This window comes from Pipistrellus kuhlii, unplaced genomic scaffold (assembly GCF_014108245.1).
Source record: "Pipistrellus kuhlii isolate mPipKuh1 unplaced genomic scaffold, mPipKuh1.p scaffold_m20_p_7, whole genome shotgun sequence".
Taxonomy (NCBI): domain Eukaryota; kingdom Metazoa; phylum Chordata; class Mammalia; order Chiroptera; family Vespertilionidae; genus Pipistrellus; species Pipistrellus kuhlii.
In genome coordinates this window covers 5,111,579-5,130,030 of record NW_023425573.1, presented here as the reverse complement: position 1 = coordinate 5,130,030, position 18,452 = coordinate 5,111,579, and the positions used below count along the sequence as shown (strand labels likewise).

Below are 18,452 nucleotides of genomic sequence, written 5' to 3'. Positions count from 1 at the left end.
CACAACTTTATTTATTTCATTTGTATTAATTTTTATAATATGTCTGCTCATTCTTTTTTATAAGAGCTTTATTATTACTGTTTAACCTTAACTTTAATCCCAGTTGGTTAACTTTTAAAAGCAAATTTTCAAAAACTTAACACAGTTCTCAACTTTCTAGTATTTAATTCTTTGCTTTTTCAGTTCACAGAGTTTTCAAAAATATTCTCTGAAAATAATCAACTCCCTAGTCCAAGTTGAATTAGCAAAGCATATTACATATTTTCCTCCTCTTATGAGCTGAGGATGATCTTGATGAGGTCAAGAATAGGCTAAAAATAAGTGTCATGAAATAAACAATACCAGAATAAAACATGGAATTCTTTGACACCAAGAGAGTGTCAGGAGTTGAAATCCAAGTTGGCATTTTTGACTGTTTGTTACAAGTTTGTAAAATTCAAAAACCAGGATGTTTTATTTTTTGTGTTCCCTCCCCCCCCTCTTTTTCTTTCTCCCTACCTTGGTCTCCTTTTTTTTCTCTCTAGAGCATTTTGTTTCAAAATTTAAACTCAGTAAAATTTAAAAAGGCACCCTGCCTTTCAGTAACTCAACTCAGAACCCCCCAAATCTGGACAAAGAAAGAGCAATATGGTTCATTCATAGAAACTTGTACTAATGTTTTCGTAAGGATGAAACCTAACACTTTGTGAGGGTAGTGGTCTAATTGCGAGGAGGACTGAATACAGCCTCCTGGACCACGTTCCTCTGAAAAGAGGAGACCACAGAAGAAATCAAATGTAATATAACAAATGTGATATAAAAAGGGGTGGGGTAGGAATGTGCGTGGGTGACTTGTTTTTAATTAAAAAAAAAAAAAAAGTCTACGTCATTCGAATGTAATCTGCTGTCCCTGACTTCATGGAGTCGGTAACTTTAAAACATATTGCACAAGTTGCTTCTCTGTGATCATCAAATATGTTTAATTTAATGAGGGTCCAATATTCTTCTACCACATGACCTGATTATAATAGATAAACCCTCCTCGTGGCCAGAGTTGCTCTTTAGAGTCTTGCAAAATCATCTGTGTTATCTCTTTGCAAAAGTTAAAAAAACAAGCCCTTCAGAGCTGCCTGTTCTGTTGAGCACATCAGAAGGTGGTTTTGTTGCAGTGATGATCATTGGGCAAAAGGCTGATGAATTAAATTCCGAAAGCTTTTCCTTAGAAGTATTTTACTACTTCGAGTGACAAGGGCCTAATGACTTAGTCAGTTCATTTATGAAGCTTATGTTGTGGGTATGGTAAGCCAAAGTTTAAGAAGATTTTTAGGTCAACACTAAGTGGAGAGTAAGATTTATGTAATTGGTAGTTCTTTCGCCAATTGTTCCATCATTTAAAATGTATTTTTATTTGAAATTTAATTATTCAGAGCTTACATTCCTATAGCTGTTTCTACTAAAGGCTCTAGATCTATTATTAAATTATTCAAGAACAATGAGATCACTTTGCCTCATTTAGATGTTTTTTATATCTAGAAAACAAAGGAATTAGAAAAGATCGTTTTAAAGGTTCCTTTCAGCTATCTATATTTTTTTATATTCTTTGTTTGTCTGATGAGAATTTAAGTAGAAAAATTAAAAGTTTCCCAATTTTCTATGAAGCATCTTTTCAGCACAAAACAATTCTGTTTCCTGATTTACATAGACTGACACATAGAAAGTACTCAAAATGAATACTTCCTTAAATGGTTATTATTATTGTTATTTTTAGTAATTATAGATTTTATATATGACCAGCCATGACCATTCCATGGCATTTAATTATTCAGATTCCAGAATAAGTAGCTATAAGCCATATTATATAAGATAGAAAAATATAGAATATCTTTTGTTATTTGGAGTAAATCCAGCTGTCAGTTAGCCAGCTGGAAGTATGGCTCCCAGGCCAATCAGCTCTACCAGGTAGATTAGTAAAAATAATTTATAGCTTTATTCTATGTTATTCTTCATTTCTTATGTTATCTGAATTTAAACATAATAAATCAGAGAAGTTATGGATTCCTTCTTCTCATTATTTGATTTTACTGGTTAAATTTTTCTTATTGCCAGATGATATAATATTTTTTTAGTATTACTACCTCTAGAGTCACATGTTCTTCCTATCAAATGTGATCTTAACCAGCCTTTGACATGCTGGAAAGAACATAGATGTTGGCTAAGAGTTGAGCTCTGATCTTGACTTTGTAAATTATTAGTTGTGTGATCTGGGTCTGGAATTTACCATCGTTATCTGTGCAATAGGGATAGTATTAGTTAGATTCAGTTGAGGGATTCCTTTTAAGATTAGCAGATAAGTCATGCCAAGTGCATAAATCAGTAGGTGGCACTCTGTGGGTGAGCAACATATGTCAAACACCCCAGCTCTTAGGAGGAATCGTATTTATCATCATTGGAGCCATTAACATTTATTTATTTAAATGCCTATTTGCACTAACTGGCATAATAGCAAGTGATGTATTTATTTCTCCACATAGATATATGTTAACATGTTATGGTTTATAAATTTAAAAACTTTTAGCTTCTATTGTAGGGTTTTTCTTAGTTATTACACAAAGATTTCCTCTTTTTCCCAATCCTTTCAGGAAGATTGATTTTAAATTTTAGTCATCTCAGGGTCAAAATTTCCTTTTTAGTATTTTAAGTTATCTAATGTTTCAAATTCTAGTAAAGTTTGTGTTTCTTTTCTTAATTTTCATTCTTAATTTTTTTTTATGTATGGCTACAATGACTATAACTTACTCTGAGTAACTTTGGGCAGCTTGCTACACTGTATGACTACTGCCTATGGGTTTTGGCCTATTTCCATATAGTCCTCCACAACTTGCATTTGAAGCTTGTTTTTTTGTCCTTTTTGGGCTAACTTCCACTTGACCTCACTTTGCTTGCACTTTGTGTTTGACTAGGACTTCAGTTTGCCAAGGTCACTGAATTCTGAACCAACTCTTTAAGGCACTGTCCACTCTGATCTCATCCTAGCCAACAAGCTTGTTTTACTCTCCGGCTACTAGGTCCTCTTGCATTTATATATTCTTTAGCAAAGATGTATGCACCTAGTCATGATCTAGGAAATAAATTCAATGCTCTTGAATAAAGGTCAATTGCATCTAACATTTCCACTTAGTTTAGTAAATGTCTATTTATTAAGGAATAAATTAGTACAAGATTTATTCTTTATAAACACACGTCTTTCTTTAAGGTTTTCAAGTGGCAATCTTATATGTTATAGCTTTTTTTATTTTCCTAGATATAAATTACATGTGCCTTGGATTTTTATGTTTGAAACCATTTTTACTAGGTCTCTTTTCAGTTTTATTTTTCAACTACCTTTGTTTCACTTCAACCACTCTGTACGTCATCAAATGTTAGATTGACAAGCACATTCATGAAAATTGGTTCCTCAATTTCTACCCCTCAAAATATGAGTTGGATCTTAATGAATATGTCTCACTTGATTGGATTTCCAAAGACTTCAGATTATTTTAAAACCACATCATCTAACAGCTTGCTATCTGTCTATTATCATTATTGATGAATCTTCTCCTTGATCAAATTTTATATAAGGAAATTTTCACCAGATTCTCCTAGTTTTTGTGATGGGAGAAAGTATATGCTTTTTATGTGCATACAAATCTACATCCCTTTCCCTTAAAGAGTAGCCTTTTTTTGGGGGGTCCATATCTCATTTAAGACAGTGCTCCTTGTTATATTAAGCTAACACAACTCAGAATTAACCACAATAATCACTTCTACCTTTTATATTCCATTTTCATGCATCTATGCTCAAACACAAAAATAGCTTTCTTTTTTTGAAGGGTTGTTTCACCTTCTTTTACTCAGAATTTATTTGCTTTCCAGATATGCCTTGCTTCTTGCTTTAAATTTCCGTCTTTAATATTTAGCTGGCAGGGTAGACAAAGTGATAACAAAGATGGTTTTCTCAGGATGAGACTTATTCATTGCACTCCAATGTACTGACCCCTGCCCCTTCCCCAAATGTGGGGAACCTGACTGCATAATTTGTGGTAATGTGTGTGGGGGCACCGCTTTAAAATAGTCTTTCATAGAATTATTAATTGACTCTTCTCTTTTCCTATTCCTAAGTATTTTTATTCCATCTTACATTCACCCGGGATAGTTTTATTTCCTTCACTGAAATAAACATCATTGATCAGGCGGGAAGTCCATACAGAGGAATTCATCCACCCCTTCCATCAGAAGCATCTCTTGCACGTTTGCTGTATTGAAGACTTTTTGATAGATGCATCACTAAGAATTGTCTCTGATTTGTCACCTCGCAAGACACACTTCAAGAGGGCAAGTTGGCAGTTTCTGTACCTTTCAAGAAGGAGTAGCTAACACCGTTATTTTCACTTTATTCCAAAACATGAGGCTTTTATTTTCCAGGATGAGCAATTTTTTCCCAATTGGTAGCAGGCCTCTTTTTGCTTATGTCAAAGGATTGTCCAAATGAAGAGGAACAAATACAGGCTGTCAAGCAGGTTGCTTTATGTTTCCTTTTTAGAGGATTATTAACATAAATAGATTAATGGGAACAATATTATGGAAAAAAAAGGAAGAAATAGCATATTAAAAGCTTATGAAAGTATGTGACTTCAATAATAATTTAAAATTTAAATGAAAACAAATTATTGTGTTTTTTTTTGTGTGTGTGTGTTCAAAGAAGCAAATAAAAGATAATACCTAATGGTGAGAATGTATCAGACACTCATATATTATGATTGATATCTACACAAGCCCACTTTTTTGGGAAAGAAATTTGGTAATATTTATCAAATATTGATATGCATCGTACAACAATAGAAACAATGAAATTGAAATATGTTGCAGCCATTTCAATTAAAGTTTTAAAAGAACATGTAATGCCAGGCCAGCATGGCTCTGTGGTTGAGCATTGATCTATGAGGTCACAGTTTGATTCCCAGTCAGGGGACATGCCCAGGTTGTAGGCTCCATCCCAAGTGTGGGGCACGCAGGAGACAGCCAAAGAATGGTTCTGTCTCATCTCCCTCTCCCTTTCTCTCTGAAATAAATAAAAATATATTTAAAAAACAAAAGAACATGTAATAACATTGAACATACTTATAATAGTATTTTAAGAAAGGACAATGAAAGTTAATCACACTTTTCAAAAGTATGACCCATGCATACAAATAAATGCTAAAGAAAAATATACTAACTTAATAGCAAAGGTTATGTTTGAAGGGTGGGCTATTATCTATTTTTATGTATTTTCCAAATTTCTTTAATATCAAATGAAAATTAACACTACTTTGTACTTGATATAGTACCATTTTGAATACTAGATATCACAATAATAAAGTAATCAAATTAATTGCTCTTAGGGCTTTGAAAGGCTGAATGCTTTCAATCCTCTAAAGAAATGATAAATTATGAAGTTAGTAAAGGATAATTCTCTCTCTGCCCCTCCTCTATATATGTATACATATACATATATATGTATAATCTTTCAATGATATACACATAAATACTACATGTATTTATCTCTATATATATTCAAGGAATTTTCCAATTTATGAAAGAAATAGAATATTTTTTAGCATTAAATTAAAAAACTACCAGTATACTATTTGCTCCATCAAAATTGAGAAAAATGATGTTTAGCTTTAATTTAGTTTTAGTTTTCTACATGGGATTGTGTAGAGAAAAGTTGCAATCCTGCAACTATGATAAATGTTAATAGAAAAAAGGGCCTAATTTATATGTACTATTTTGCTTTTTTGAGTGAGAGATTTATAAGATTAGAGAACCTTTAATGGCCTGGCTCTTACAAAATGCATTTCGAATGCCCGGATTTCCTCAGCCCCTGTGTGTGTGTGTGTGGGTGTACAGGCATCACCCTGCCTGATTGTGAGGAGAGGACCATGTAAATACAACCAGAGGGAATAAAACCAATTCAAATTAAAAACACTTTTTAAAGAATGCTTTGAAAAAGTGTCTTTAAACAAAGTGAAATATTTTCACTAGATTTTTCATGTCAGACTTAAATGTCACTACTAATTAACTCCTATCATCTCATCCTTTTGGTCTATCCTAATGCATACTTCCTCACTAATATAAGCATTTGTTTTCCAGTTTGGTTGTAGATTTCAGTCTGTTCCCAACTGTCATATTTAATAAAAGCTCAGACAATAAAAGGAGGAAATATTTTTCTAATTTGGGAAAGGCACATCTCTCTCTCTCTCTCTCTCTATATATATATATTTATATATGATGAGACCAAGGCTTAACCTAGAATTGCACTGAGCCAGTAAATACTGTTTCTAAGTCTTTAATTGTCTAAGTTGTGAGTTTTCTTTCTGACAGTTCCTCCAATTCTTTTTTTTATCATCTCTCTTTCATATAAATAAATTTCACCTTTGTTCAAAGCCCTTCTCTAAGTACCACACTCACTATTTATGGTTTAAGGGCAACCATTTCAAAGCATGCAAAGTCTTCCATGTTGTGATTTCTACTCACTTCCTCACCCCATACCATGCATTTAGGCTTTATTGGACTGTTCCAGAGCTTTTTTAAAATATATGCCATAGGATTTCATGTGTGTATGCTGCTGCTCATGCCATCTCTTCTGTTATTCTTCCCTCTGTCTACTTGGTATACTCTTTCGCATTCTTCAGGACAGCATGATTCAACACAACCCCACACTTAAATTTTACGGCACATGAACAAGGGAGTTTATTTATTTATTTTTTTCATTGTATCTGGACACCCTACCATCACATTACCTATTTTACTCATTACTTATGTACACTAGATTAGACTGTTTTTAGTTTTCTATCACCAGGAGCTGTGATAGAAAGTGCTTTGGATTCAGAGGGTGTTTATTCATGAATGCAACAAGTAAGACAGATGATTGAACTTCAACTTAGTTCTTTTTTTAAAAAAACCCTCCTCCTCCTCTACCCCCTAGTTCTGGCACTCATCCTATGTCAGTAAAAGTTATAATCTCTATATCATTTTATGTTCGTGTTGGGAGGCCCTAGAGGGAGCCTTTATTTCTTGGCCTCCTTTGCAAGGGGTATCAAAGGAGAATGCTGCAGTGTTTCCTGATTTACATAGACACATGACAAGTGAGAGCTTCCCCCCAGCCAATGAGAACCTTTGCCTGCTGGATCAACCATGGGATTGAAGGGCTAAATTATGAATTTCAAAACTCAGTTGAAGCATGAATGTTCAAGTTTTGAGAAATTTATATGTAACATTTTAATAATTAAAAATCCTTTTTTTAAATTAAAATCAGTGTTTGCCATTGTTTCCTACACTTACATATCTGATACTAGAGAGGGATTTAAAGAGGCTGCTTTGCTGCAGTGTTTTACTTACTATTACCCATTGCTTTAAAATTTGGAGCACAGAACTTTATTAACCCAAAAGATCAAAATGAAGCGAAAACAATATATTTTACTCTCTATTTGTGGAGAAAAGTCTATTCTGACATCCTTCTTGGCTTTATGTGATTTCACTGTCTTTTTCCAAGCAGAAAATGGCAAGTCTTCAGGTTTCTTTAGAAATCCAACATTTTTTGAGAGAAATTAGGCATCACATCTAATACAAGTAAAAAGCCTTTGATCCTTGGCATTATTAGAAAGTTGCTACTCTTTAGGGTGAGATGCCTAAGGTTGTCTAGGTCATTCTATTCAGCTGCATAAGCAATTCCTTTGATGGGTGACTGGTTTTCTACAACACTAGCATTATTTCAGCAGGAGAAGGTAGTGTTTGATGTTTTGCAATTCGTATTACATGTCCATAGAACATCTCCGGGCATTACCTTGGGAGGAGGGGTTAAGAGAAGGAGGAGCTGTGGCTGAAGACATTTAATAACAGAATGAATGGAAATTCAAAGATCCCTGTGCAGTCAGCCCTCAGCACCTGACTGTACTCCCCTCTCCCCAGCTTTCTTTCGCATTAATCATAAAATATATGTAATTTCATTTAATTTTAGTCACAAATCAACATCTTCAAAATGACGAGGATTTTGACAGCTTGCAAAGTAGTGAAGACCCTGAAGACTGGTTTTGGCTTTACCAATGTGACTGCAAAACATCAATGGAAATTTTCAAGACCTGGCGTTAGGCTCCTCTCTGTCAAGGTAATATTCTCATATTCATGGCTTCTGATAAAACTCTATGGCATGTAGTTTAGTGTTGAAGCAAATATTTGAATATAGTTCTGAAATGTTAACTTATTAACATTTACTTTACCATAGAACCTACTGATTTACCTGATGCTTATTTTTATCTGCTCTGAGTCAAAATACTGCAATATTCATACACTACAAAAGGAGGGTCACAATTCCTGTTAACATGTAAACTGCCAGTGTTCTGTTTAGAAGGCAAATATTTTAAAAGGTTAGCACTACTGCTCACAGTTTGGGTTCAAACATGGGGTTGCTTTTATTCATGAGCCACATGATGCTGTGTTGAGCCCCTGTTCTATATTGTCTCACTGTAAACTTTTATCTTTCCAAATGTCTTCTTTTCTCTGAAAATGTTTGAAAGGAAAATATCTGATACTTGCAGATCTTCATGTAGACAATGATTTTTCCTTTTTCCTATTAGCCCTTGTTTAGAAGGCCAAATTTATGAGTTTTAGTTTGCAGAGTAAGACAGAGACAATTAGGAGCTGATAATTCTGTTCCTCTGAGTGTATGTATAACTGAAGAGCAGGTCCAGGAAGGGAACATTAAGTGCTCTTCCTTGCCCCAACCCCTGAATTATGAGAGTTCATCAGACTTCTGTTCCTTTCTGTACCTTTGTGAAGACATTCATTACTGGAGAAGTCTGAAGCTACTCCATGGGAACTTTGACAATGCAAATCACCTGTTGTGAATATGAAGCTGGAGTGATCTCAGTAGTTCTTTAGTAGTAAGAGCTATGAAAAGTGAATTAGAAAAAAAACCCGGACAATTTATCTCAGTGAATATAAAATTAGGTTGTAATAGTTTTAAGTATTCTGCTTATACTTTATACATCCACTGGGTTGACTAAAAGTCCTTCAAAAGGTTCTACAGATTCTACTGCTTAGGTTGCTCCAGTCAGGGTTCAATATGGTTGTAACTGAGTGACATCGGTAGGGTTTGGCAATGCCCCTAGATTCTTATGGCCTTCACTGACAGGAATGGGGAAGGGACAGGAGTAAAAGGAAAGGAAAAGAGACAGACAGACAGACAGAAAGAGACAGGCAGTAAGGAGTGAGAGATGGGAGGTGAGAGTGGGAGAAGGCAGACACACACACACACACACACAAACACAGATAAAGTGAGAAAAATAAGTCAAGATCTCAGGATAAAGTAATAAAAAAACTATCATTTTAAATTAAGAAACCCAGGAACAACCATTTTTTAATCCAGATTAATTATAATAAGAGAGCAATAAGGAGAAATGTTCTAAAACATCACCAAAGATACAGTGAGGAGCTATAAACTATGAGAGTATCTGGTTTCAGTTCAGTGTGAGTGATATGTGAAACGTACTCATATATAACTTCAAAGAGAATAAATAGTAATGAGAACAATATTGCCTAGAGTTAGATTGTGGAAGGTATGCTGCTCTCAGATCAATAAACACTGGCCGCTACTGGTTGCCTTTCAATGTCTTTAGAGGTCACTCTCTCCTTGGCAACAGAGAGGGTGGGTTTGATAACAGCAGCGACACATTTGTACTTTTATGTGGCCTTCCCTCTCCCTTGCATAATTGTTTGTGGCTAATATTTATATAACATACCTGCTAATAGACAGATATATTTCACTTATGGGAAGAACAACAAATTTCAAGGTGCCCTACAATTAAAAAGAATTTGATATGGCCCTGGCCAATGTTGCTCAATGATTACAGCATCAGCCTGCTCACTGAATGGCTATGGATTTGATCCCAGTCAAGGGCATGTACCTAGGTTGCAGATTTGATCCCTGACCCCAGATAGGGTGTGTGCAGGAGGCAACCAATTAAAGTGTCTCTTTCACATCAATGTTTCCCTCTCTCTTCCCCCTCTCTCCCTGCCTTCCACTCTAAAAATCAATGGGAAAAAAATATCCTTAGGTGAGATTAAACAAACAAAAAAGAATTTGATATTAAAGATATATATGATCACCACTGTAAAATATTAAAATATGAAGGTTTTAGAAACCATAATCTCTTTCTATAAGTAGTGTAAGATGTTCGGTGCTCATTATTACATTCAGCCAATTGTAGTTGATTTGGATTCTAATCCCTCCTCTGCATTTATCAATGCTCTAAACTTGGTCAAGTTATATATTCTTTTCAAACCTAAATTTTGTCATCAGTGTGTGGAAATGATTCTTTATTCAAAAGATTGTGTGACCTTCACACAAGATCAGTACTTAAAAATATATAAAATACTTTAAAAGCAAAACTGGATAATTGAAAAAATAAATTCTGTTCTATGCCTTTCAGTAGGATTTAGTAGGGAGTTAGATCAGAGTTTTTTTTTTTTTTATGTTATTCATGGGCTATACATCCACAAATGACAAGATATATGTCAATTTCTCAAATACTTATAGTGGTGATTTTTTCACCTTTGCCTTATATTAAACCTATCTTTAGAAAGATATCCTATCTCATAAAAGAGTAATATGCAAATTGACTATCTTTCCAACACACAAGATGGCTGCCCTCATGTGGTCAAAGATGGCTGCCTCCAAGGGGACACAGATGACTGCCACAAGATAGCCAGCAGAAAGGGCAGTTGGGAGGAACAAGGCTGCAGAGGAGAGCAGTTAGGGGTAACGAGGTCGGCAGAGGAGGGAAGTTGGGGGCGACTGGGCCTGCAGGGAAGGGAAGTTTGGTGGGACCCAGGCCTGCAGGGGAGAGCAGTTGGAGGAGAAACATACCTGCAGGGGAGGGCAGTTAGGGGTGACCAGGCCTGCAGGGGAGGGGAGTTAGGAGCAATCAGGCTGGCAGGGGAGTAGTTAGGCATCAATCAGGTTGTTAGGGAAGTGATTAGGGGGTGATCAGACTGGCAGGCAGAAGCAGTTAGGGGCAATCAGGAATGCAAGCAGGCAAGCAGTTGGGAGCCAACAGTCCTGGATTGTGGAAGGGATGTCCGACTGCCCCTTTAGGCTTGATCCTACTGAGATCAGGCCCAAACTGGCAGTTGGACATCCCTGGAGGGATCCCAGATTGGAGAAGGTGCAGACTGGGCTGAGGGACACTCCCCCACCATGCACGAATTTCATGCACTGGGCTTCTAGTTACTTATAATGAATTAGACTCAAAGATTATGAAGCAAATATTTCTTCCAATATGGTGAATTCATTTCCAAAAGACAGGAGGTACGATCTAATATCCTATTTTATTCGCTCATTAATTCATTATTTCACAAGTAAACATGAAACTTTTATCCTGATAGTATATAGATAGAAAAATAAGTGGAAATAAATAGTTAATATAGATAGTCTCTGATTTCATGAAACCTACAAATTTAAAACTCTGAGTTCACAAGTCTTAGAAAGTAGCCAAGAATAAATGGTTTTGTTTTTACTTGCAAATGAATCTGGGAATTTAAGTTATTAAATTAAAAAGATTAAGCTCCATATAAATAGAAAAAGGTCCAATAAATACTGGTTTTAACATTAGTCCACTTATTTTTAAGAATTGTGACTTATGTTACAATTAAGGCAGGAACCTCGTTAGGTCTAAGTATCCTTGTCTCTGGCACTTCAGATACAAATCAGTCACAGGAACCATTTATTTTCTTTGAAAGCTTTTCCTTTTGTAAGATATTATATTCTGATTCTAACACAGAAGTATCTATTTAGCTCAGCCTTGAGAAGCTATTGTAATTTGATTAGAATTGGCAACTACAAAAACTCCTACAATTAGAACCATTTAGTTTTATTGTAGTAGCTTCAAAGACATTCACAGAAAATAGATTTTATTGTTATATTGGAGCTTCTGTACATAGCAGAGGTGGGATACAGGTATGAATATGACACACTTTAAAAAAAATAACTATTATACTTTTACTAAAGATAGGTTTATGACTGGATTTCATCCATGATAACCCAAATTATTGAAATAATAAATTAATGCTCCAATCCCAAGTGAGCTGTTGCAGAATTAATTGGAAGAGATGAGCAACTTTACATATTTTTATTGGACAATATTTCTTTAAATTGGAGGTGGCATCTCTTTTGAATATTTTATTTTATATACTCCACTTTTCATAGCCCTCTTTCTAAAGTATAGACTCATTTGTTTGTCATCAACAGATGTTTTGAACTTCTTGTCACGAAATCTTTGAAAAAGCAATAGCTGACAGAGCTTAGACTAGGGTGCGGGTGTGAGATAGCTACCCTGATTCCCTGAAAATAAGACAGTGTCTTATATTAATTTTTGCTACCAAAGATGCGCTAGGTCTTATTTTCAGGGGATGTCCTTTTTTTCCATGAAGAAGAATACGGTACACATTTATTGTTGAATGAAAATTAAGGAAATTTATTACCTGTATACCGTACGGTAGTACGGTAGTTGTCAACACAAACCAGACAAACCGTGAATCCTACAGTAACAAGAATTTACTCATTTATTCAATGACAATCATGTCATCATCTTCTGGAACATCATCATAACAATCCAATTCCTGAATTTCCTGGTGAATTTCTTGTGACTCCATTTCTTTCAGAATCAGTGGACCAAATCTCTCATGTTTAGACTGAGGGGGGGGGCCTTATTTTCGGGGGGATGCCTTATATTTCACTCAGAAGGAAACCTGTAAGTAGGTCTTATTTTCAGAGGATGTCTTATTTTTGGGGAAACACGGTAGGAGACTCTTGCTACAGGACCAAGGATACCTTTCTTCCATGTTGCATCCGAGGCACCTCACTCACCTCACCCTAGTTCCAGCTGTGGCTCAGAAACTAAGGATTCAGGTGAGGGAAATGCCCAAAGAACTGGCACTAGTCTTGGCCTCATGCTTCCCTCTCTAGCTGATGATGCCTGGAGTTTCTATCTAATCAGGCTTAGCCAGACTTTCTGCTCTTTTAAAGGATAATTTAGAACCCACTTCTGTGGAAATAGAGAACATTCCTCTGCCCTCACATCCTCTTTAGAAGTTCTTAATAGTTCTGGTTTGTGCTAAAGGTGGGAATATAGTAGATATCTCTTAAGCAGTGATCATACCAGCGGTCACTTCAAGGTTGCAGGTGTTTTCTGTTAGGCTGAGCGTGCTCCATGTGACCAGTATTCCTCAGGGTTTCTGCAATGACAGAGGATTGAAGACTGCTACATGGACCAGGGTCACACTTGGTGTTGGACTCTTCAGCCCTGGTGATCTCAAGTTCACACTTGACTTTCTTCATCTGGCCTAAGGAGTTCAACTCATGAAAGTATTTTTGAGTCCCCTCTATTCTTTTTCTTTTATTCCCAATTTGATAAATGCTACACAGTGGTCTTTAAAATTCCATAGAGAGCTTATTGGTTAATGTGAAGCTCTTTCAAATGAATCAATAGGGTTGCTGTATCACTAAGAATTTTACTGAACAAGTTTTTTTATGATGAGGATTAATAGAAGATCATGCACATGTGTCAAACACAAGGCCGGCGGGCCAAATCCGTCCCGCCAGGCCTTGCAATGTGGCCCGCACAGCGCTGTCATCACTGCACTCCGCTGCGTTTCCATCACAATGACAGTTTATGACTGTTCAGTAAAACATTCGGCCCGCGATTTAGGCTGGATTTTAGATTTTGGCCCCTTCTCTGATTGAGTTCGACACCCCTATTTAAAAGTAAAAATTACTAGGTAGCATTGGAGATACCTCTCAGATTCAGAACATTGTACCACATAGCAGATGTTAATAAACCTACAATTTTAAAACATATTTTATAATGGAATTTTCTAAGTGCAATATTTTATTTATAATGGGAAGCATAATTGGAATAAAAATCACTTATAAATCTAACTCATTTGTTTATAAATGCCCAGAACATAGAAGTATTCAAGGAAATCAACCTTGTGTTCTTTTCCCCCAACACTGGCTGAAGTTTAACCAAAGACAGATGACTGAATATTAACTTGGGATGTTGTAAGGCTTAATTGATTACTGCTGTTACAGTATTTTGAAATCCTAAAATGTTGACATTATAACTACAGCCAAGTCTCATTAAATATTCTAGACAGCAAATTGTGCTGCAATTCTGAATTATGAGGATCCATATTTTGAAAGTATAACTTAAAGAATAAAATATAAGCTTTCATGTATCAATCCAGAACATTCCAAGATTTTAGCTTTTTACCATATTACCTATGCAATAAGAAACTGAAATAAATTCTGGCTTTAAGCTTCCTCCTTGCAAATCTTGGCTCAGATTTATTTGATTCTTAAGAGGATGAGTACTGACTTGAATTACTGAGCTCAGAATCATGAGATAAGCCAGAAATCAAACATGTTATACAGCTTTAGGCCTTGGTGAAAATGAAATAAACACATGGGGCTTCTACTTTTTCTGATATGCAGATAATTTACATATGCAAATAATTTACATGACAATCTGACAGTCATAGCATCAGATTCCCAGAGTAGACCATTTTTATTTTCACTCCTAACTGAAGAGGCTTACTGAAGCTATAATGTTTTATATTCAGATCTTTTAATTTTTTATTTTATTATTATTTTTTTTATATTCAGATCTTTTATGAAACTTGCTGCTAAATTAGCCCCAGGCTCAGTCAGAGAGAGACAAGTGTTGTATGCCATATGATTTCACTCCCATGTGGGATCTAATGAAAAAAAAAGAACTAACAAGCGAAATAGTGATAGACTCAGATAGAAAGCAGGCTGACAGCTGTGGTTAGGTGGGGAGGGTTGAAGGGAAGGTAGAGGGATTGAGCAAAAAAGAAAAAGAAAGAAAGAAAGAAAAAACAACTCTCATGGACACTGCAAACAGTGTGGTGATTGCAGGGGGGTAGGAGGTAAGGTGAGGAGAGGGGGGAGTAGAGGAGAGTAAAAGGGGGATAAATGGTGATAGACCATAGACGTGACTTGGGTGGTGGACACATGGTATAGTGCAGAGGCTGAGCTGTGGAATTGTGCAACTGAAACCTGTATGATTCTGTTAACCAGTGTCACCCCAACGAATTCAATGAAAAGAAAATAAATAAATAGATTAGCTCGAGAGGCTTTTTATCCAGAACATTTTACTGGTGAATCTCACACCTGGGAGAAGAAACTATGCTGTACTTCCCATTTCAGAGATGTGTAAGCACCGCAGTCAGCACAGGGACACAAGCAAGTCTGTTTTGTGCAACGACACATGTAGCAAATCTGGTTAGAATTATAATTGGGCCTCCAACATCACATGGATCATTTTAATTTGGCATTTTTGTTACTGTGCTTATAAATCTGAAGCCATAGTTTAACCTGGCTTCAGATTGCTCTAAATCATTTCTCCTGTTGTAATTTTATTGCTTACTCAAAAGCCCATTTATATACTGCACTTTATCTTAATACAAAGTACATTATATTTTTTCCTTTCCCTTTATTGGCTGCATTTTGAGAACACATTGTTTAAATCAAAGAATCAGAAAGAATTCTTGTTTTATATGGCCGTTAGTAATGCTTTAGGTAGGATATTTTAGGGCCATGCCACTTAGAGTTGACACATTTCTTCCACTTCAACCAAAATATTGTCATGTGTTTGGAACAGAATATGCTGTTTTTCAATTTGTTTCTTTCTCACATATTTCTGCAAGTTCCACGTATGCAAAAGCCTAACGTGATAGGTGTTCACCATAAGCAATCTTAGACTGCAAGGAAAATATATTTTTGATTTGTCTCCAGGGTTTTGAACTAAAAGATCCAAAGAAAACTGATTCAAAGTAAAGAATCAATATTCTTGAAGCCAGCTCAGAATGATGCAGGCATGTGGAATGATAAATGAACAAGTGGATGATTCTTAATAACAATACTGAATGCAAAGGATAAGCCTAAGACAATAATAAACACAGGCTGTTTCAGAAACACTTATAGGTTAAATTATAAATTGTGTTTTAATGTTGACTATTACTTCCTAAGACGAAGCCCTCTAAATCAGCTAAGCACAGCACCATGGGCACGTTTTCAAAGCTTTTTGAAAGGGAATTTGGTTGTGTGATCCCTACCAATAGTTGTTGCATTTTCTTTATTCTGGAAAATGCTTTGAAACATCTGCACTTTTAAACCTGATCTCAAACAGAGCATCTATGTAATAAAAGCCTAAGCGACTGTTAACGCTGAATGACCTGAACTGGTTGCTATGATGTGTATTGACCACCAGGGGGCAGGTGCCCAATCTGCCCCCGTGGTGATCAGTGAGCTCCCATAGAGGGAGCACTGCTTAACCAGAAGCTGGGCTTTCAGATCCCCAATATCTGTGTGCTTCAGGCTAAAAGAAATCAAACTATAAGTATAAACTAGTTTTAATGCATTTTCCTTGCTATCCATATTAGTTATAAATCCCTGGGCTTTTTTTTTTTTTTTTTTTTTTTTTTTTTTTTTGTGGGCCGTAGGTATGGAAAGGGCTTGTTTGTATGTTTTGCAATTTAAACATATGGGTGAGAAAAATATAATTCTGAAGAGTTGTAGATGTTAATTGCAGATACAATTTAAACATTGGTTGAAATTTTCAAGGTCAATCAAGAGATTTTCAGAAGGCATAGAGAAATTGTGTGTGTGTGTGTGTGTGTGTGTGTGTGTGTTATTTAATTTGAGATACTTGCATGCTGACTTTGTGGTTCTTAGGCCCCCAGAAGTGAATGTCCACTCTTGAAGACTGACCAACATGAGGGCACCTAAGGACCTTGGGCTATGACTGATGTTTAGGGGCTGTCAAAGTCACCTGAAGTCTGGGATAACTCTTTTTATTTTTATTTTTATTGATTTCAAAGAGAAAGGGAGAGGAAGAGAGAGATAGAAACATCAATGATGAGAGAAAATCATTGATGGTTGCCTCCTGCACCCCTCCGCACCCTCCCTCACCCCTCACCACCACCACCACCACCCCCCACCCCCCCACTGAGACCAAACTCACAACCCAGGCTGACACTCTATCCACGGAGCCCAGCTAGGGCTGGGCTAATTTTCATGTTTTGGGGCTATACAAAGAAAGAAAGCACTCAGGTGTCTGCAGTGCTCTGCATTAGAATCCCCATTAATAGCAGAACTTTATTTCTTGAGACTCTCGAAAGCCTTTGGATTCTTATCCTAAATTTGGATTCTTAGAACCACATGAGATTTAAAAGTTATTTCCAACAGATATTAGGAAAAGTTAGAGAGAGAGAGACTTAATATGTTTGGATTTGAAAAATTTGTAAGATTCACCATTCCTAGAAAAAACATTGAATAAGAAACCTATGTTTCAGAAAATAGTTCAACCAAAAACTAAGACAAGTGAATTAAGAATTTCAAATGTGATTAAAAGTAAAAAAAAATATCAAATATAAAATGAAAAATAAATATTTAATGGCATTAGTATTAAAATAAATAATGGGGAAGGTAGGTATGGAAGAGAGTGTACTTATCTTTCTTTTATAAATTTCCTCTTTCACTGAATTCATTATTTAGTCATTTAGCAGTATTTTGCTAAACAGTTAGTAGATTATTTGACTAAAGTAATTTTACTAAAGTGCAAATAAAGCTCAATTATGATATAATGGCTTTATAAAAAGAAATTGGTGTATCCACTTACATCTCTACTTGGTGAAATATGGAGGAGAAAATACTGTTGAAACAGGTGTTCTTTATTCCTTTACCTAGTCTCCAGGAAATAGATCATGTGGAATTAAATACAGCTATAAATTGCCCATCTCTTCTCATTTTTTTGTGAGCAGAGCCTAAATACAACTGGGAGCAAAGCAGGAGTGTTATTTGCAAGCCAGTCTGAATCTCCCAGAGAAACAAAAGTAGAATTATGTACCATCTTTGCCACCTGACAGCCATTCATTCGTTCAACCAATTAGTATTTGCTAGGTATTTAATACCAATAGGATTTTAGGGGTGATAATCACACCTTCCCTTTAACCTCTAAGTTTAGAATCTATTGAGAAATAAGACATAACATTCAAACAGATAGGAATCAGGTAATCAGATTTATTATTGTTTAAGTTGTTTGGAAAACAAGGCTTTTTAATACGGAATATTAGAAACAGCAACAAAGAAAAAAGCCAGGGTAGCCAGGTGAAAAGAATGGTTCTATAAGTACGTACACACACACACACACACACACACACACACACACACACACATACACACACATATACATACACACACATACACACACATACACACAGATATACACACACACACACACACATACACACACACACATATTTAAATATATTTTATTGATTTTTTACAGAGCGAAGGGAGAGAGATAGAAATATCG

General features: G+C 35.7%; 1 protein-coding gene and 1 non-coding gene across 2 annotated transcripts in view; both read left to right on the top strand.

Annotated features, from left to right (window-relative positions):
* The first annotated feature begins 3,927 nt into the window (after positions 1-3,927).
* LOC118710062 lies at positions 3,928-4,083 on the top strand. The gene has a single exon (XR_004985281.1). It is a non-coding gene; the product is annotated as a U1 spliceosomal RNA (small nuclear RNA).
* Positions 4,084-7,907: 3,824 nt separating this feature from the next.
* The window catches only part of CPS1 (carbamoyl-phosphate synthase 1), a 111,422-nt gene continuing 100,877 nt past the window's right edge, over positions 7,908-18,452 (top strand). Inside the window, exon 1 of the mRNA XM_036420742.2 lies at positions 7,908-8,164. Coding sequence (XP_036276635.1) covers positions 8,039-8,164 — 126 coding nt within the window. The 5' untranslated portion in view covers positions 7,908-8,038. The remainder of the gene's footprint in view (positions 8,165-18,452) is intronic.